The 21,734-nt window shown below is 38.6% G+C and overlaps 1 protein-coding gene across 3 annotated transcripts in view; it reads left to right on the forward strand.

Moving 5' to 3' along the window:
* CDK19 (cyclin dependent kinase 19) overlaps positions 1-21,734 on the forward strand; it is a 268,286-nt gene that overhangs the window by 212,401 nt on the left and 34,151 nt on the right. For all 3 annotated transcript variants that reach the window (XM_065911735.1, XM_065911733.1, XM_065911734.1), the window contains 2 exons: positions 1,531-1,641; positions 3,064-3,204. In XM_065911735.1, the coding sequence (XP_065767807.1) occupies positions 1,531-1,641; positions 3,064-3,204 (252 nt within the window). The remainder of the gene's footprint in view (positions 1-1,530; positions 1,642-3,063; positions 3,205-21,734) is intronic.

Below are 21,734 nucleotides of genomic sequence, written 5' to 3' on the forward strand. Positions count from 1 at the left end.
TCTTCCCTTCTACATTGTGGGAACAGATGACAAGGACTTTAGTGGAACTGGAAAAAGCATGGACTTTGGAATCAGGCAGAACTATCTAAATTCAAACCTCTTCTCTTTCTAATGTTTGACTTTGGTCAAGTTATTTTTTTACACTGAACCCGAGCTTCTGTGTGTATCATAGGGTTGTTGGAAGGATTAAGTAAGAGAAGAAACAGATGTATACAATCACCTTGCACATAGAAATTATTCAGTAGGAGCTTTGTCCCCTCTTTCTGTATTTTCCATGGAGCTTTACATTTAAAAGGCATTTGAAGTATTTAACAAATTGAGTGTGTTTATACCTGCTAAGTCTGAACTCTGGTTAAGGACAGTGTGAGGCAGGGATATTTAGAAGACTTCCACCTTGAACAGCTAATGTTATTGTTGCTAAATATTTTATCAAGCAACTGCCTGTTATGGGCCAAGAACTAAGTTTTCACTTGCTGATATGGTCTATCTTTCCTTCTTCTTATCAGAGTTCAGCTTGAAGCTTCTGCTTTGTGAAAGGCCTAGTCTTTTCTCTGTTTATAGGACCTCTTTTCTATATCAGTTTTATCAGTGGGTTTGAGATTCATTCTCTTATGCTCACTACTCTCATGCTCTAGGCATGGGTAAGTTAATTCAGTTCAGTTCAGTCGCTCAGTCATGTCCGACTCTGCGACCCCATGAATCGCAGCATGTCAGGCCTCACTGTCCGTCACCAACTCCCGGAGGTTACTCAAACTCATGTCCATCGAGTCGGTGATGCCATCCAGCCATCTCATCCTCTCTCATCCCCTTCTGCTCCTGCCGCCAATCCCTCATCAGGGTCTTTTCCAATGAGTCAACTCTTCGCATGAGGAGGCCAAAGTATTGGAGTTTCAGCTTCAGCATCAGTCCTTCCAATGAACACCCAGGACTGATCTCCTTTAGGATGGACTGGTTGGATCTCCTTGCAGTCCAAGGGACTCTCAAGAGTCTTCTCCAGCACCACAGTTCAAAAGCATCAGTTTTTCGGCGCTCAGCTTTCTTCACAGTCCAACTCTCACATCCATACATGGCCACTGGAAACACCATAGCCTTGAGTTAGGTAGGAACTGTTAAATATCTTTCCGCCTTTTGTCAAATTGAGCACATACTGTGCTGGAGTGGATATAAACAGTCTTCCTGCTCCCTAGACGCCTTTCCTCTAGTTTAGGAAAAAATTATACACATGCCAAAATACACTTCATTATTTAGCAATATGGTATTACTTTTGTTTACTATTTTACATCTTGCCATGTAAAAGGATTCCATTTTCCAAACATACGTATACAGAGAAAGGATTGGAAAGAGAGGTACCAAGATGTTGACAGAGCTTATCTCTAAGTTGTGGTATTTGGGTGGTGGTGTTGCTTTTTTTTTTTTAATGCTAGCTATCTGGATTGTCTAAATTTTCAAAAATTTCATTTTGAAGTTACGGGAAGTGCATTATCCTCTTTGCTAACAGAATAGTGACCCTTCTCTTCCTCTTGCCTTCAGCTTTTGCGAGAGTTGAAGCACCCTAATGTGATCGCCCTGCAGAAGGTGTTCCTTTCTCACAGTGACAGGAAGGTGTGGCTGCTGTTTGATTATGCAGAACATGACTTATGGGTAAGTCTCAACTCACTTTATCTGTAGGATAATAATTTTATATAGGTATGAAGAGTAAATGTATGTGCTCCATACTGCTCATGCACAGAAAGGAAAACTTGCTCTGTTGACCGTAGTGCAAAGTAAATATACTAAAGGTAAATTTTGATTTAAAAGAATTAGAGCAATAAACATTTACATCCTGTTTTATAGTATTTATCACACTCAGAAATTTCACTTCAAAAAATGTTCCTGAGTGGAAGATTGTAGTTTTAGGTAATTAAAGGCAGTTTCCTAATAAGTTCCAGGGAAATTACTTTCTTTTGCACTGCACACAGTAGTTCATATCTAACAGTTATGTGCTTGTGAATAGTTTTCCTCTCTTAAGTGAAGGTCCCTCTCTCGCAGCATTTTGCCATTTAAAATTCACTCCACCAAACAAATATGGACAGGTCTGCAAATATTAGGGATTTTTTTTAAACTATATAAAAGAAGCCAAAAATTCTAATTTCACGTTTTTAAAGTTAGGAATCAAGTCATTTAAACATTTTATCCCAGGAGCTGCCAAAAGTAAAAAACAAATTCAAACTTGGCAGTAAGTTCAAACTTTGGATAATTAAATTTTGATTCAATAGAATGTGGTTTGTCATTTATATAAATTATAATTCTTTTCAAGAATAACTTTAACAGACTAATAGACCTTGAAAGAAGTTTCCTTATAGCAGATATTGACAAGAACCTCTTCTGTCATGGATATCTAGTACCCATGTTGGCATGTTTTGGGCAAATGTTGGATGGAGATGGAGGTGGATGTGTGAGTGCAGGGGGCAGGTGGAATTTCTTCCCCTTCCACAATATAACGTGTACATAAAAATTTGGATATGATGATCCAGTTACATTTATTTCAATGCGATTGAATTCCCCATTTTTCTCTTCCTGCTTGTGTCTAGTGATTTGCTATTTACTATTGACTACTAAGACTATATCGTAATTTCATTATGTGGCAAAAGAAGGTGGAACTTTCCAATAATTCTGATACACATGCAGTCAGTAATGTTACCCAAATGCACTAAGTACTAACTTTATTTTATAGAACAGTGAAAATTTACAGAATTTTTTTCCCTTTTCTTTCTGTCAGTAGAGAATACAATTAATGCTATTTTAAGGCAGGTTTTAAATTATAAACCCTTTTTACTTCTTGGTTTTACTTAATGCAAATCTTAATGGTTTCAGTAAGTCATCATAACAACCACATTAATAATGTCACATTGATCCTCAATATAGATTCTGTTTTGGTTTGAGCTTATTATTTATCTTTCTTTGCGTCATTATTGGCCTTTAATAAGTAATCTTAAAATGTACAGAACTTATTGCAGCCTTTATTGTGTTTTGTTGACACAGGCAAAGACTATGTTACTCTAATACATATTTTCTAATTTTTAGCATATTATTAAGTTTCACCGTGCATCAAAAGCAAATAAAAAGCCCATGCAGTTGCCAAGATCTATGGTTAAATCATTACTTTACCAGATTCTCGATGGGATCCATTACCTCCATGCAAATTGGGTGCTTCACAGAGATCTGGTAAGTATGTTTCTTTTAAATTGATCGATATGTTTTTTTTCTCTCCTTATAAAAATAACTTTTCTTCTTGGTACAGTTATGATGAACATTAATTATAGGAAAATTTGAAGATGCATGTAAGCAAAAAGAAGGAAATAAAAATCACCCATATGCCTATGATCAAAAGATTACCATTTTTAACTTTTAGTGTATGTTCTTCCCTTGCATTTACACACAACTGTAAAATGTCAATGTGGTTTTCAACAAATGACCTGCATAATCTTAATGGGATGGCTGTGCGTAAAACAAATACCTTTTAATCCATTTCATTTTTCATAATTTTGCTTACTGTTAGTAAAAATGTTAATAATTAAAGACCAAGTTCTCATTGTTTTCAAAGTTAAACTGAAATAATGACATTGCATCCAGTAAATAGAATTAAGTAAATGAATAAATCTAACAGGGGAAATATACTTATTAGGCATATTAACCCCAATTCAAATACTTGACTTTTTTACTCAGCACACATATAACAAAAATTTATCAATACCAGATTATATGTTACACATCTTTTCATTGTTATCATTTTAGTTTATGTTGATGAAATTCTTTTGTTTGTTCTTAAGAAATATGAGTGCTGAATAGCTGTGATACCCGTGAGTTTATAATTAGAAGTTTTATTTTACTTAGACTTTTGGAGATTCTAGGGATATAGTAGGGATAAATCTAGGTCGACTCAGTTCTTCTAATTGAGAAGAAGTATTTATTATAGAAAGGAATGCTACCTTGTCAGTTAGGCCTAGTCTGCGACTTGAGCATCTCCTGATATGGCATTTAAGTTAAATTGGGGCCAAATGACAGCACAGAGCTGCATTTACCATTTCAACAGAAAGATTTCACCTCATAATTTTAAACTGAGGTTCTCATTGCCTTCCACATATCTGCTTTACTATTACCTGTGAATCAGCATGTATGAAAATAATTCTTGGGTACATGAGGTTCTAGGTCAAACCCTCCTTCATAAATGGTCTTAGATTTTAATTTGTTATTTAATATAGCCTTTGTGAGTTATATTTTTGAGGTCATATTCATGTTTGAATCATTTATCAGAATTCTTTACTGAAGATTAATCTCAACTCTTTTTTCATAAAATTTTATATTTCTTCTAAATAGGATGTGTCGTTAGTGTGTTAGCCGCTCAGTCATGTCCAAGTCTTTTCAACCCCATGAACTGTAGCTTTAATGAAGATTAATCTCAACTCTTTTTTCATAAAATTTTATATTCTAAATAGGATCGTTTGACGTTTTATTTGTGATTTCACTGCCTGCATATCCAGTAGTACTAAAACCTGATTATAGCCAGGACTCAGTTTTCGCCCACCCAAACTTGCTGCTGCTTTAATGTCCTCTATCCTGGTGATGGAGGCTTCCCTGGTGACTCAGATGGTGAAGAATCTGCCTGCAATGCAGGAGATCTGGGTTCGATCCCTGGTTTGGGACGATCCCCTGGAGAAGGAAATGGCTACACACGCCAGTCTTCTTGCCTGGAGAATCACATGGATGGGGAGCCTGGTGGGCTGCGGTCCATGGGGCTGCAGAGTCAGACACGCTGAGTGACTTAACACTCAGCCATCCTGGTGATGGCACAGCCCTCCTTCTGGCCTAGAAACTTCTCTTACCACTTGCAGACCCTTGTACTCCACATCTGGAGCTTGTCTAGTCCCGTCAGTTTCACCACTAAAATCTCTCTTCCATTCATCCGTTTCTATTCCTGGTGCCTCAGTCCTAGTTCAGGCCTTTACTATCCTTTTCTTGTAGGATGGTGCTAGCCTCTTGTCTCCTTGTCGACCATCCCTTTACCTTCCAGTCCACTGTAGACCTTCAGAATAATTACTCAGTCCCTGCTCAGGAACTTTGAAATAGTTCCTCACTGCTTAGAGACTAAAGCTCTAGTTCCTTTTTTGGCTTCTGAGGTCTTGTCAGGTACACCTCCAGCTGCCTTTAAAATTTTTCTCCTATATCCCTATAATCTCTCACTTACACTATACTGTTGAACTACTGATTATTCCTTAGATCCTCCTGAGATTTCCTGCCTCAGTGGCATTTATTTCTCTTGTCTTAAAACACTATCCTGTCTCTATATATTCAGATATTCCCTGTTTTTCAGAACTTGCACAAATGTTAAACTTATCCTCATATCTATCCCAACGTGGAAATAATCTGTCCTTGTTGGTTGCTGTTGTACTTCATCTTGCTCCTCTCCTGGCATTTGTCTGTTAGCACTATAGTGATTTATATAGATGTCTGGAAGATGTTCTAGGCCATAAAATTATTGAGAGAGTGGGGTCAGTGGCTCATTTTGGTATATTGATGCTCTGGTATACAATAGATACTGAGTAAATATTTCCTTAGTGAATCAGTAAGAATATTGATTATTACAGCATGTTTTTGAATCAGGTAACATTTGTATTCAGCACACTTCCCAACTAAACTTTTTTTAATTTCCTTGTATTAATATGTGCCAAGCATGGACTGGTGAAGTCAGTACCAATGTGACTATATCAAGACCTTCTTAGGAGTTTAGTCTGAGAGAAGAAATATAACATGTACACAAACAATTATACTACAAGACAGATGGGAGAGAATGTGATCATGGCAATGTGAGGAGTACAGACTAAATGCCACTCAGGGTTGGAAGAGATTCTGAGCTGGGGGAAAGCTTCAGAGAGGTGCCATTTAGAATTTAAAGAGGGATTTGAGAGATGAGGGTAACCTAATGGAGTGTTGGATGTGACATTTCTGTGGGGAGAAAGCACTTGAATTATCTCAGAAACAGTGTGTAGTTCTGTCAGGTTCAAAAATGGATAAGCTGAGTTAGGGTAGTATGAAGTCAGACTAGGAAGATAATGAGTTGGAGCCTGATTGAGGAAGGCCCTAAATATCAGGCTAGGGAGTTTGTTTGTTTTTAACTACTGACAGTTTGTGAGCAACAGAATTAAGGGTTTTTTATTTTTTCTTGATTAAATTATTTTTCCCTATTAAAGAAGCCACCACTGATTATTGTTACCTCATACATAGCATGGACTACATATATATACACACACATAGACACACAGACATATATATGTACACATACATATACATGCAATATATATCTTATATATATGTATTATTGAATTATAGTTGATTTGCAATGTTGTATTAATTTCTGCTGTACAACATAGTGATTCAGCTATACACACACATTCTTTTTTAAAATATTCTTTTCCTTTATGGTTTATCATAGGATATTGACTTTGTTCCCTGTGCTGTATAGTAGGAACTTATTGTTTATCCGTTTTACATGAAATAGCTTCCATCTGCTAACCCCAGCCTCCCATTCCATCCTTCCCCCAACCCTCTTCCCCTTGGCAACCCCAAGTCTGTTCTGTATGTCTGTGAAACTGTTTCTGTTTCATAGTTAGGTTCATTTGTTTCATATTTTAGATTCTACATACAAGGGATATAAGGCCGTATTTCTTTCTCTTTCTGACTTAATTTCACTTAGTATGATAGCCTCTAGTTGCATCCATGTTGCTGCGAATGGCATTGTTTTTTGCTTTTTTATGGCTGAGTGGTATTGTATATATGTACCACATCTTATTTATCTATTCATCTCATCAGTGGACTTTTAGATTGTTTCCATGTCTGGGCTGTTGTGAATAGCGCTGCTGTGAACATAGGTGTGCATATATCTTTTTGAATTACAGTTTTGTCTGGATATATATCCGGGAATATATCCACAAAACTATAATTTCCAGGAGTTGGACTGCTGGGTCATATGGTAACACTATTTTCAGTTTTTAAGGAATCTCCATACTGTTTTCCACAGTAACTGCACCAACTTACATTCCCACCAACAGTGTAGGAAAATTCCCTTTTCTCTGCATCCTCTTCAGCATTTGTTATTTGTAGACTTTTTAATGATGGCCGTTCTGACTGGTATGAGATGGTACCTCACTGTAATTTTGATTTGCATTTCTCTAATAATTAGTGATGTGAAGCCTCTTTTCATGTGCCATTGTGCCATTATTGGCCATCTGTATTAGCATGGGCACAATATTGATGTGTTCTGAATGTGGTTCTGACCCTAGTATAACATTTGTTTATATTTTACCTGTATAGTCCCCTAGTGCCTCTACTCCTTAAATAAATAACTCTAATAAGATTTGAAGCTTTAAACCAGTAAGAATATAGTCTTTGATAGCCTCCTTAGTTCTTTCACTGATCATGAGGCCTGCTATCTGGACCATATTGTCATACTGTCATGGTTAGGCCAAAATATTTTCCGGAATAGATTTAAAACCATATGTTTACTTTATAGATACATTCTGCAGTAGATATAGAAATATAGAAATATGAACAAGGTTAAAAGGGGTATGATGGAGACTTTTGAAAAACTTTTTTGTATGAGCTTAAGAGTAGAGTTGCAGTTTTAGTCAATGAGTAGGTTTTTTAAATGCTTCATTTCCTATTACTGTAGGAAATTTGGGTTTACACTGCTAGTCACAACTGTTTCAGAGTGCATACCATCTCTAAATTTTAATTTTGTGTGAGAAAAGTAGGAAATTCATACAATTAAAAGTGTTAGAGTAAATATAAAATTGCAGTGTAACAGTATATCAGCAAATTAAAAAAGTAAATAAAAACCAGTGTTTTGGACTTCACACATAGAAGTACATCATCAGTGAGGTTGATGTTTTTCATTGTGATTGATTGCATATCTGGAAAAATAATTATGTCGTTTGGATCCTAGAATGTAATACAGAAATAGAGAATTTAAATACAGTCATCAAAAATGTTACTTACATTGAGAAATTGTTTTAAAAGGAAAGGAGAAAAGGAGCTAAATGTATTCAACTTAGCAAAGAGACAGTAAAATAGAGACATAAGACTATAAATATTTGGAAGTTGTAAACACCAAGGGAGGAAAGATGTATTTTAATTTTACAGCAGGATATAGCCAAGAGTAAGAAGATGAACTATAGGATGACTCATTTTTATGACATTATTCTGGTAGGCTGAAAGAATGCCAGGATATAGTTTATCTCTTTTTCAAAATTATGAACTTCTTGAGAGCAAGAATCAGATCTCACTAATTTTTGTATTCCTAGCGTTGGCATAATGTTTGTACTCATAAGTTACTTGAGTTGAATTTTAGCAAAGCATCTGGCAATTGCACATTATTCTTTAGCAAAGGTAGAGAAATGTGGGCTAAATGGTAGTATTGTTAAGTGGATTTATGGCTCCTTTGTTACAGAATCTTGCTACTGGATCAGCAGCATAAACTGAACTATAAGTTAAACTCTTTTTTTCCCCCTTCATATCTCTGTGCTTAGCAGATAATAAATGGTAGGTCTTTATTAAATGAAGGATTTGAATGAATGCTCTAGGGTTCTAACCCTAGCTCTGTCTTTTAAAAAATGTTATGACAGTTCCATTGCAAAATTCTAACTTGAGTTTTGCATGGTAATTACTGTTCACAATAGCGGGCTAATAGTGGGTCATTTGAAGTCCACAGGCACAAATAGCTAGTATGCGGTCTGTAAACATAGTACGTGCAAGTGTTTGTGAGATCCAGTTGGAGAAAATAATTTTACATCCTGTGATCTTTTGAGTTTTATTACTAACTAACATCTACTGAACAGTTTTGGATTGGTATAAAGTTACTTCTGTCTCAGACCCAGAAAGTGAAAAGTATCACTCGCTCTATCATGTCCGACTGTTTGTGACCCGTGGACTGAAGCCCACCAGGCTTCTGTCGGTTAAATTCTCCAGGGAAGAATACTGGAGTGGGTTGCCATTCCCCTCTCCAGGGGATCTTCCTGACCCAGGGATCACACCTGGGTCTCCTGCATTGTAGGCAGCTGTTTTATCATCTGAACTACCAGTAGGCTCGGTTATGGCCCTTAAGACTTATTTATTCTATTAGAGTTTAATGATGATTAAAATAATAGTAATAATAAAACTCGCCGATACTTAGAGTCAGATATAGTTCAGTTGACTAATAAACATGAGGCACTAGAGATTTTTGCTGCAGAGAAATGTGTAATATATGACTCTGGATAATTTTGTCATACTAACTGACAAAACTACATAATTTTGGCTTGATGATACTTATTTTTCTTCCTTATGACACCCTGCTTGTTCAGGCAGAATTCTTACTGGACTTTCAACATCAGTGTAGATTGTTTATGACATGTTGGCAATGTATATTTTAAGTGTGTATTAGTAACAAATTGGCCTCAAAAAATGTAGTATCTTCAAACAGCATTTATTATCTCAGAGATTCTATGGGTCAGGAAGCTTGGTGTGGGTTACTTGGATTCTCAAAGTCTCTTTGAAAGGCTATAGTCAAGTCTTGATAGTTCACTCATGTGGTTTTTTTGCAGGATTTGTTTCCTCACAGACTGATGGGTGGTGGAGGCCTTCCTTTGTTCGTTGTCACTTGGGCCTCTCCATAGCTCATCTAAAACATGGCAGTTTTCTTTCCCATGAGGGTGAAAGAATGTGCTAGCAAGATGAAAGTCACAGTTTTCTGTAAGTTAATGGTGAAAGTGACAGCTCACTACTTGTGCTGTATTCTGTTCATTACAAGTCACGAGGCAGAGCCCATGCTGGGCTTCCGTGGTGGCTTAGTAGTAAAGAACCCACCTGCCAATGCAGGAGACACGGGTTCAATCCCTAGGTCAGGAAGATTCCCTGGAGGAGGAAATGACTACCTACTCCCGTATTCTTGCCTGGGAAATCTCATGGACAGAGGAGTCTGACGGGCTACAGTCCATGGGGTTGCAAAAGAGCTGAACATGACTTGGCAGCTGAGGACGCAGGCATAGCCATATTCAACAGAAATAGCTAAAGGAGAGTGTGTGTACTGGGGGTGGGGATGATTGGAAACTACATCTGAAGCTGCCTACCATAGATCTGAGAGGCTTTTAAATGAGGTTTGGATCCTGTTATTGTCCTTTTTATTTAGTTAAAATACAGTGAAGAAAATGCAAGAAGTCCTCTCTTTTCATACACAGTCTCTTCCATGTATAAAAGCTGCTTGTGTAGTAAGAATTTCAGGATAGTTCTAGTTCTAAAGAGTAATGAAACATTATAATGTACCAATTATTCCTTCCCTTTTACATTATTCGTGATTTACTCCCAGAATCTGGTATATGTTCCTTACTTTTCCCCTCCTCACCTCTCCCCTCGCTCCTTCCCCACCCTGCTATTAGATCACAAGTTTAATCCACGTAAACCTAGAGGGCATGTTCAACTGAGATCCAGGATTTTTTACTTTGAACATACTGAGAGGTTCTTTCTTTGTTACGCAGTCTGAGGCATATTCTTACCACTATTAGTACTTATTATATGTTTGTTTTTCTTTTTCACTCATTTATGTAAAGCAATACATAGCAATGATGACAAAAATATTGTTTTCCAAGGTTGCTAATGCTGTTGAGTTCTACCAGCTAGCTGACAAGCAGTAAAAGGACAACGTGAAATACAGTCCTTTAGCCAAAAAGAGCATTTGACGACTCTTTAGGAACATCATTATAGGAAAGTGCTATATATGAAATCAAAGATGGCTCTCTGTTTTCTACTCAACTGGAAAAAAAAGTGCTGTGCTGTTCTTCTTTGTGAAGGTTTGATTAAAATGTTAAATGCTTGGTTGTTGGAGAATTGTCTAGAAAATCTCGCTGTGTCTCACAGCTTCTCTTTGTATCTTGTGTCACAAGGAGATGGATCAAAGTCTTTAATTTTGCCTATGCTAAACAGGGCCTGATAAGGTAAATGTTTATACGTCAAAGAAACCCTTAAAATCTTACTGTAGCCGTCATTTCAGCATTTTGCAGGCATTTTGATAATGTTTTAGAATTTTAGCTTTGTTCTTGTGGTATGGGAGCTTTGAGATCCTAGATTTAAAAAAAAAATTATTTCTAAGATGGTTAATCTTGCTACTCAAGCCTTATTCATTTGTAAAATGGCAGTGATAGGTGCTTTACATGGTTGTTGACTCTGTAGTGTTAGCTCTAGAGTTCCTGAATTCCTGATTTTCTGAAGAAGCTTCTTCTGTATGTTCTTCTGAATATCATCAGCAATCCAGTATTGACCTTGGTTTTAACTGCTTTCTTCTCTGGAATTCCTTTAGCCTAATGCTCTTCCTAGCTCCTTCTGGTTTAGAGAGTAGAGCCCTACTATAAATATATGAGACATGCTTCTTGGTATTTAAAAAAAAAGGTAGGTCATGTTTCATCTGGTTTATATTTAAATATTGCTAATATTTTTTGCCAAGTCTTGTATTAAAGAATACAAGAAACTTGCTTAAATGAGATCAAAGTTAGTGTTTCACATAACTTTTCATTCAAACAATTCCATGTTAATCAAATGACTATTATTTTTCATTTGATTTATTAAGAATTGTGACAGAAAGTAGTATTTATTTTAATATGATTTAATCACCCTAATTTCTTTCAGAATGCAGAGCTAACAATGAAAAAAGTTGAATATGGCCTGTTTATTCCAACCTGTAATTTTAGATGATTCTGGATAGTCACAGATCTTGTCATGCTGAAGATTCACACTAGGGCTTTTGTGGGTGACCTGTGGTTCCTGACTAGCTCCTGAGAGCTAGTCCCCCACGGTCAGTGGCTCAGCTGCTCCCGCCGGCAGCCGGAAGGCCTTGGACTGTGTGCATTGACTCCTGTCATGCCCTCTCTGTACAGCTCTGGTAAAGATAGGTAAGGGAACGTTTCTTACAATACTCTGGATACTGCCACACATACTTTACAAATGTAACAAGGGATTATTGAAGTGTTTTCTAGATGTGGGGCTGCAATTCATTTTGGCATGTCAGTTTTTCCATCATCCATACCCACAGCCCAGTCACTGGAGTTTCCAGCAGACTCCTGTACATCTGGTTTGAGTGAGAGCGTAATGCTCTACCATCTGTTGCACAGGCAGGTGATACATACTAAGAATCACACTTCTTAGAGGGTCAGCTTCAAAGGGGACGTGGTTTGACTCACAGTGGCCTGTAAGGCCTCTTAAGCTTCAGCTCAGGGTCAAGATTCTTTTGATGCTCACTGACTTCAGTATAGTTTTATTGCCTGCACTCACAAACACATGATATAGAAGGTTATTTGCCAAGTTAACTTAATAGTCCCTAAAAGGGTATATAGTCAAGATATATTCCACAGTGACAGCAATGGCAGAAACTGGTTAGGAACCAGGGCATACAGAAGGAGCCCCAGTACTTTGAGTCCTATGTTTAAAACTGAAGAATTCATCCAGGCATACTATTTTATTAATTTTACTGAAGTAGAACTTGTATACAATAAAATGCACCCATTTTAATTACAAATTGATGAATTAGGACAAATATATATACTGCCACAGGCATTCTTTTTATTATTTTGTTTATTGAAATATAATTGACTTGCAACACTTCATTGGTTCTAGGTACACAACATAATGACTTGATATTTCTATACATCACAAAATGATCACAGTAAGTCAATAGCAAATTTAAGGCAGTTTTCAAAGACCAAAGTCACCATACAAAGTTATTATAAAATTGTTGATTGTATTCTCCATGCTGTACCTTTCATTCTCATAACTTATTTATTTTGTAACTGGAAGTTTGTACCTCTTAATCTCTGTCACCTATTTCACTCATCCCCTCCCACCCCTCCCCTCTGGAAACTACCTGTTTGTTCTCTGTGTCTCAGAGTTTGTTTCTGTTTTGGTTTGTTTGTTCATTTGTTTTGTTTTTCATATTCCATATATAAATGAAATCATTTTGTATTTGTCTTTTCGCTGACTTACTTCATTTAGCATAATACCTTCCAGGTCCATTGATATTGTTGGAAATGAAAGATTTTATTCTTTTTTGTGACTTGAGTAATATTCCATGGTGTGTGTGTGTGTATACACCACATCTTCTTTATCTGTGTATCAGTGGACAGTTAGGTTCCTTCTATATCTTGGGTATTATAAATAATGCTGCAGTGAACATAGGGATGCAGATATCTTTCTGAACTACTGTTGCTGTTTTTTTTCTGAAAAATACCCAGGAATGGATTGTATGGTGGTTCTCTTTTCAATAAAATATGTATACTATCAAAAAAACTTTTTGGGGGGGCCACACCAAGAGGTATATGGAATCTTAGTTTGCCCTACCAAGGATTGAACCTGCATCCCCTGCATTGGAAGAGCAGAGTCTTAACCACTGGCCTGCCACTGGACTGCCAAGCTCCCACAAACTTTTATAATAATTTATTACCCAATTTGTAAAGGACCCAGACTAATTCCAAGTTGCATGGCTATTCACAAACCTTCTCCATTAGAAGACTGTTAGATACCAAGGAGGGCTTCCCACGTGGCGCTAGTGGTAAAGAACCTGTCTCCCAATGTAGGAGACATAAGAGATGTAGGTTCAATCCCTGGGTCCAGAAGATCCCCTGGAGGCGTGCATGGCAACCCACTCCAGTATTCTTGCCTGGAGATCCCCTGGACAGAGGAACCTGACAGGCTGCAATTCATAGAGTTGCAAACAGTTGGACACGACTGAAGTGACTTAGCACACATGCACGCAGATACCAAGGAAGGGCTTGATCATTTAGCTGTGAAAGATTTTAAAGACCCAAGAGTGGATGGGAACAACAGGGGTTAGCAAATGACATTTACTTCTTAAGTCAGTGGCAAATTCAGGGTAGCTCTCAAAGACCAAAGTAAACTAAGGGTTTTAGTTTAATAGAGCACAATAAAGATTATGAAGAGCTATTTGCACCTGATATTATGCATTGAACAGACACAGACGCTCTCATTAGGTGGGTCACTTCCAAGCCTTCAGATCTGGACTTTGGTCAAGACTAGACTCTTGAGAGGCAACTGAGACTGTGCTTCCAAATAAAATTAAACTCTGTGCATTAGTTTCCTATTACTGCTGTAACAAACTGCCACAAATTTAGTGGCTTAAGACACACAAACTATCTTAGAGTTAAGAAATCCAAAATGGGTCTCACTAAACTAATAATCAAGGTGTTGGCAAGGCTTTGTTTCTTTGAGGAGACCCTAGGGGAGAATCTGCTTTCTTGCCTTTCCTGTCTTCTTGAGATCACCTGCATTCTTTGACCTTGGTTTCCTTCCTTTTAGCTTTGAAACCAGCAATGGCTGGTCGAGTCCTTTTCATTGCTTCACTATGATGCTGATTCTTCCCTGTTTTCCAGATATAAGGATTATTGTGATTCCACTGGGCTCACCTGAGCAACCTTATTCTATTTACTATCTTAATTCCCTCCTGCCATGTGATATAACATTGTTACAGGCTTCTGGAATTAAGATGTGGACATCTTTGGGGTCGAGGGCGGGCCACCATTCTGTCCACCACAGGCAATATCACAGCTCATTTGGGGTGTTTCATCTAGAGCAGGGTTTAACAGCTGCTGTCAGAACTGCCCCATGCAAAGGGCATCTGAAGATGAGCCAAGAACAAGGATCATTAATTTATTCATTCTTGCTACCTACCATGCAACTCTCAAAAGTATTTGTTTTGGTCCTTGTGTTGTAGATGTGGGGAATACAGTGTGTGCAAAATGAACAAGAAGGTTTCCTAAAGTTGATTTTAGACTAGGAGGGAAATAGACTTTAAACAGTCACATGACTAAATATATGATAATTTGAAAAAAACCTGTGGTAAGTTCAATAAAGGAGATGTCCAAGGTGCTTTGAGAGGATTTAAGGTGTGAACTGACCTAATCCAGGAGGTCAGAAAGTCTTCTTTGAAACTGGTGTTTGAGCGGAGCTGAAAGGATAAGGTAGTAGTGGGGAGTTGAGTGGTTGTGTTATGTGCAGAAGCCCCTGACCACCACTGACATTCTATTTGAGCAGCACTATAGGATGATTCAGGGCTTCCCTGGTGGCTCAGATGGTAAAGAATCCACCTGCAATGCAGAAGACCTGGCTTTGATCCCTGAGTTGGGAAGATCCCCTGGAGAAGGGAATGGCATCTCACTCCAGTACTCTTGCCTGGAAAATCCCATGGACGGAGGAGCCTAGTAGGCTGCAGTCCAGGGGTTGCTAAGAGTCGGACATGACTGAGCAGCTTCACTTTCACTTTTCACTGTCATACGTTGGAGAAGGAAATGGCAACCCACTCCAGTGTTCTTGCCTGGAGAATCCCAGGGACGGCGGAGCCTGGTGGGCTGCCGTCTATGGGATCGAACAGAGTCGGACACGACTGAAGTGACTTAGCAGCAGCAGTAGCATAGGAAGATTCAGGGCTTCCCTGGTGGCTCAGATGGTAAAGAATCCACCCACCTGCAATGCAGAAGACCTGGCTTTGATCCCTGAGTTGGGAAGATCCCCTGGAGAAGGGAATGGCAACCCACTCCAGTATTCTTACCTGGAGAATTCCATGGTCTGAGGAGCCTGGAGGGCTACAGTCCATGGGTTTCGAAAGAGGTGGACACAACTGAGTGCCTAACACACACACACACACAGGATGATTCAGATTCCTTATTGGGAATGATAGTATCTTCATCAAGAGGGGATCTTGCATTTAAGGACTGATGGTTCATTTTACTTATGATGGTTAAATTTTGTGTGGTTATATTTTTATCTAAGTACCATCAGAGTAGAAGTCTATTCTTGGTGAGCGCTGTAAGCCAATTAAGTATTGTTCATTTGCCAAGTGTGCTTTTGTTCTCATAAGCTTGGCCTAGAGTGCGCCACTGAGAGACTTGGGTTCTAATCCTGGGTCTGCCACAGTGTGTGGACAGTGAACTTAGTTGAGGTTGTAGGGTTTGTTTTTTTTTTTTTTTTTACATTTCTTCATGAGTAAACTGAGAGGGCTCAGCTTCTTAATTTCTACCTCTGACATTCTTAATCTCCCACGGTAATAATACTGAATTCTTCGATTTGAATATGAATGTCACAAATGTAAAAAGAAAACTGCTTTCTACCAGTGTTGCTTCTCTGCGGATGGATTGTACTAGTTAATAAATAGGATAGCATCTGAGTGTCATTGTGGCTTTATTTCCTGGCCTTGCTGTCAATGTGGAATATATCTTGATTACACACTGTTGGTGACCTTGAAGTTACTTAGGTAAATAGCCTTCTGGATACATGTGTTTGTCTTGCATTAAGCTTTTTATAAAGGCTGCTTTTTATTGGTTCTTGTTAGAGAAAAGAAAACCTTATCTCTGCTGTTCAGGCCTGTGACCACTCCTAAAAGGCAAAGACAAAGAAGTGCATTGTTCACTGTCTTGCAGTGCTGTGTTGGCAGCTGTTTACCATGAATACCAAGGTTTAATTAACAAGGATGCCCATTACCTCTAGACCATTTTAAAGTAAAATGAAATTAATCATAGCATTTAATATTACAGACTGCTCCCATTATAAGACAGCCTGCATCTTGTTATAAATACATAATTTCTAACTGGGAAGGGATTTTTGCTTAGAAGTCGCACTTTAAATAGTGGTTAGGTTCTGTTGAATACAAAGGCCTATTTAACCCACAATACACCTAAAGTATGACACTTACAGAATTATGGAACCTAATGCCATTTTCCTGGATTTCTGTGGGAAAAGTACCGGTTTTTAGACTTAGAATATTTGCTTTATAAACACATTTCATCTTTCTAAGGTGTTCCAGACAGTAGGCTGGGCACTGGGAATACAGGCACAGATGAAATACAATCCCTTTCCTAATGAATGCATGGGGGTGGGGGGCGGGAGATACACATAAATGGATAATCGTAAAAGAAATTTCTTTTAAAAAAGAAATTATAAGGTATATTCATGGATCAGCTATGTACAAGGTGCTGGGAGCACAGAAGAATACATAACCAGTTGGGATGGGGCTCTCCTGGAGGACTCACACTGAGCTGAATCTGAAATGATGAGTGGGAATTTATAAGAATGAATTGGGGGGGGTGGGGGCGGCGGCGTGGGTGGGGAGAGCATTCCAGGCAGAGGGGACAGCATGAATAAGGGCATGGGGTAAGAAACTGCTAGTCATTCAGTCGTGTCTGACTCTTTGTGACCCGATGGACTGGGGCCCGCCAGGCTTCTCCATCCATGGGATTTTCCAGGTAAGACGACTGGAGTGGGTTGCCATTCCCTTCTCCAGGGGTAAGAAAGTGGGAGCACTTTAATATTACTGGTGCAAAACAAGAGTAGCGAAAGAGGAGGAAGGAGAGAGAAGTGGGCACCAGATTACAGTAGACTTAAACAATTTTTTTAAGGCTGTGCTGGGTTTTCATTGCTGCATGGGCTTTTCTCTAGCTTTGGGGAGAGAAACTACTTTCTAGTTGCCATCTGCAGGCTTCTCATCGCAGTGGCATCTTTTGTTGTGGAGCATGGGCTCTAGGGGGCTACATAGGTAGCGCTAGTGGTCAAGAGCCGACCTGCCAGGAAGGGGTCAGGAAGATCCCCTGGAGGAGGGCATGGCAACCCACTCCAGTATTCTTGCCTGGAGAATCCCATGGACAGAGGAGCGTGGCAGGCTACAGTTCATGGGATCACTAAGAGTCAGACACAACTGAAGCAACTTAGCATGCATGCGTGCACGCACTGGTTCTAGGTGCTGGGACTTCAGTAGTTGTGGTTCCTGGGCTGTAGAGCATAGCCCCAGTGGTTATGGTGCACAGGCTTAGTTGCTCCGGGGCACGTGGGGTCTTCCCAGATCAGGGATTGAACCTGTGTCTCCTGTTTTAGCAGGCAGGTTCTTTACCACTGATAGAGAAGTAAGTGCATGAAGGACAGATGTGGTGGTTTAGTCGCTAACTCGTGTCCAACTCTTTGCTACCCCATGGACTGTAGGCCACCAGACTCCTCTGACCATGGGATTTCCCAGGCAGGAATACTGGAGTGGGTTGCCGTTTCCTTCAGGCGACCTTCCCAACCCAGGGATCAAATCTGGGTCTCCTGTGTTGCAGGAAGACTGGGGATGCTAATAGTAGATGATGTGTGTGTGCTCAGTCCTGTCCAACTCTTTGCGACCCCATGGATTGTAGCCTACCAGGTTCCTCTGTCCATGGGATTTTCCAGACAAGAATACTGAAGCAAGTTGTCATTTGCTTCTCCAGGGGATCTTCCTGACGCAGGGATCTAACCTACATCTCCTGCGTTGCAGGTGGATTCTTTACCACTGAGCCACCAGGGAAGCCCAGAGAGGAGGAGAGATAGTAGATAAATCTTTAGGAGGTAAGATAATCAAACCCGAGGACCTGATTAGATTCGAGAAATAAAGGACAGGTGCTCAGACTTCTGTTTTTGATATTTTTGATAACTGAGTGACTGAGAAGGGAATACCATCAGAAAGAGGGGTAGGGAAAATTCAGTGTGAACATGTTGAATTTGAGATGATTGTGGAGATGACCAGCATACAGCTGACGTATCTCTAGATATATAGAGACTTAGAGGTATAGATTTTGGAATCATTGGCAATAAGTGATTGTTGAAATCCTGGAATAAATTTAAATTAGGATTTAAAAGTCTGTGTTCAGAAGTGAGCTTGGCATATTTCATGGTAAGTGTTTATTCTAGTTTCTTACAGTTTCTTTTAAAATTTAGAACTTCCCTATCAAAGGACCATGATTACTAACCATTGGCAATTTTTCATTCAGCCAGCAAATCAGCGAATACATAAAGTGGTGACAGAAATATCTTCCCTGCTTTTTAGGAGGTTGCAGTCACAATAATCAGATACTGTATAATTTTTAAAACAATTACTAACAGGTTATTTTAAAGGGTAAATGTATGATAAGACTAATGCTGCTAGCAATTGAGTGTTGTATTTCAGGAAAAAAGCATGTTTCTTATTCTTAGTTATTTGCCCTGTTTGTTACAACACAGAATCTTATTTGTTCAAGGTGAACAATGGAGAACAGTGTAAACAAAGGAACATAAACTGAGGATTTTCTCCTGGGAATGTACTTCTGTATCAGATGTGACGAGAGTTGCGCCACTTCTGTATTTAAAGAAAAGAATAGTTGCAGCCACTAATATTAGGCTAGCACTGTTCATTGTTCAGAAACTAGTCTGATTGATATCTGATTGGTTTTTTCCTGTCATTCAGGATTGTAGACAATTGTGTTTGTGTTTTTCTGTCTTCTTTATTGGTGCTGATGAGAGTCATCTTGTGGGTTTCATATTTTTGTTCCAAATGTCCTGGGGCAGGGAGTGTAAAGCAAATGTAATAGGATAAATTGTATATTGTTAGGCTGTTCTATTTATGATGTGCCAATTAAATAAATTTAACCCTGTGAAAAACAATTGATTCTATAAAAGGAAAAAACCTGTCTAAGATACACGTAAAACACCGTGAATGTACATTCAACAATTAACTAAATTCTTGTAAAACGCAGATATTTCAAGAAAAATTTCTGAGTAATCATATGGTTTATCTCATTATTTCCCTGACTTTTGCCTTTTAGATACAATTTAACTAAAATGAACCCTGCAGCCTTGATTTGTCTATCCAATTTTATTGCTGATAAGTTAAATGTGAGGTCTCCAAGTCCTGCCATTTCTACTGTTTCCATGGTAACCAAAGTGTGCAAACCCAGCAGCGTCACTTTCTTTCACAGCTGGTATTTTGTGTTCACAGTGAGAAGAGGGGTTTCAGTACAACATCGTCTGTGTTAATTGGGATGTAACTAGGTCAGAACCGTTTTGGTATCCTCTTTCCATTCTTTCAGGTTTATGTGTGGGGGTGTGTGCATGAGCTGCAGTTTCCTTTGTTTCTCTAATAGCATGTACCTTTAGTTAATTAATCACTGTCAAAGTTAGTCTTTTGAAAATTCAGCATAATATCTGTAAACACACCTGAGTGTGGAATCCTGAGGGTTAGATGGAGTTGTTCCGAGACTTGCCCCCAGCCCTGTATTTTTGCGTAATTCTCCTAAAAAAAAAAAAAAAAAAACAGGGAAACTGATGTAAAAATGCTTTTCAAAAGTTAAAAACATCTTATTTTTACTTATTTTCTTTTCCATTATGATTTATGACAGGATATTGAAGATAGTTCCCTAAGTTAAATGTATTTTCATGGGTGATCACATTATTTTGTTGTTATTTTGAAACATCAAATATCTTATGACCTTAACAATTATTTACGTATTTCTGAAGGGGATAGTTAATCCCAGTTAAGAGGTGTGCATTTCAAAATGATTCCCTCTGCGATTCCAGATTTTAACTTGACTACAGGAGCCCTTCTCTGTGGATAGTGCCCAGACTCTGGGTTTCTCTCTCAGCCTGTACAAAAGAGCTGACAGTCATGTTCTCCCAAACCTTGTCACCACTTCTGACCTCATCTCAGGCTCTATCTACATGGAGATTCCACACGTACAGCTTCCCTGGGCTTCCAACAGACGTGTCAAAAGTATTCTCTACTGACTTCAGAACTCGCTAGATCCTTCTCTCTCTCTCTCTATCCTCATTTCACTGTGCTGCTCCTGTTCATGTTCTCTGTTTCCTTATAGCACAGCTATAGGAACTTCTAACCAGAGTTAGCTAATAGCGATCAAGACCGGCTTCCTGGTTTTCTCCCATTCAGCAGCTCATAATCTACTTTGATTTCGTCTTTCTTTTTTGACTGCACCGCAGGGCTGTGGCATCTTAGTTCTCTCATGAGGGATGAACCCATGTCCCCTGCGGTGCCTAGTCTTAACCACTGGGTCGCCAGGGAAGTCCCCATTTTCAGTTCTTATGTGAAACAATTTTTGTTCCTTTGTCACATACTTTGTATTTTTATCTTACATCTTTTTTTTTTTTTTTTTTTAAGGATTTAAGCTCAAATTTTAGGAAATGCAAATAATGTAACAAATGGTACATAAGATGGTTTACATACTTTTACAATTTTAAAAACTTATATCCCAGAAATCTCACTAAGGTCTTGAAAAATGTACTCTAAATCTCCCTTTACTGGGCATTCCACACTTTCACCACTGAGGGCCCAGATTCAATCCCTGGTTGGGGAACTAAGGTCCTGGATGCCACAGAGCATGGCAAAAAAAAAAAAAAAAAAAAGCCTAAATTTGCTTTTGCCTGTTTCCCACTTAATTGGGGTCTCATTTACGGCAGCTAGCTTCTGTAAATGCACAGAAATTATTTTTTCAAAGTCACCAACGACCTTCTGGTTGTCTCAAAGTTGTCTCTTCTCAGCTTGCATTCTGCTGTTTCTGAAGACCACCTTTTCCTCTTTAAACTCTTAACTTCTAGAAGCCTAGGCTACCTATGTTTTCTTATCTTGGATACTCCTTCACTAGTTCTTTTATGGGCTCTTGTTCTTCTACCCTTTATTCCTCTCAGTATTATTTTATTTTTCTTATTAAACATACTACTTCTCTAATTACAAACAATACCAAAACATAAAAAGTCAAACATTATGGAAATATATAATGTAGTAGAAAATGATAATCTCTCCAAACCTTGCCATCACAGATTGAACAGGACACACATACATCAGTTCAGTTCAGTTCATTTGCTCAGTTTTGTCTGACTCTTTGTGACCCCATGGA

The sequence above is a fragment of the Muntiacus reevesi genome, chromosome 19 (assembly GCF_963930625.1).
Source record: "Muntiacus reevesi chromosome 19, mMunRee1.1, whole genome shotgun sequence".
Lineage (NCBI taxonomy): Eukaryota > Metazoa > Chordata > Mammalia > Artiodactyla > Cervidae > Muntiacus > Muntiacus reevesi.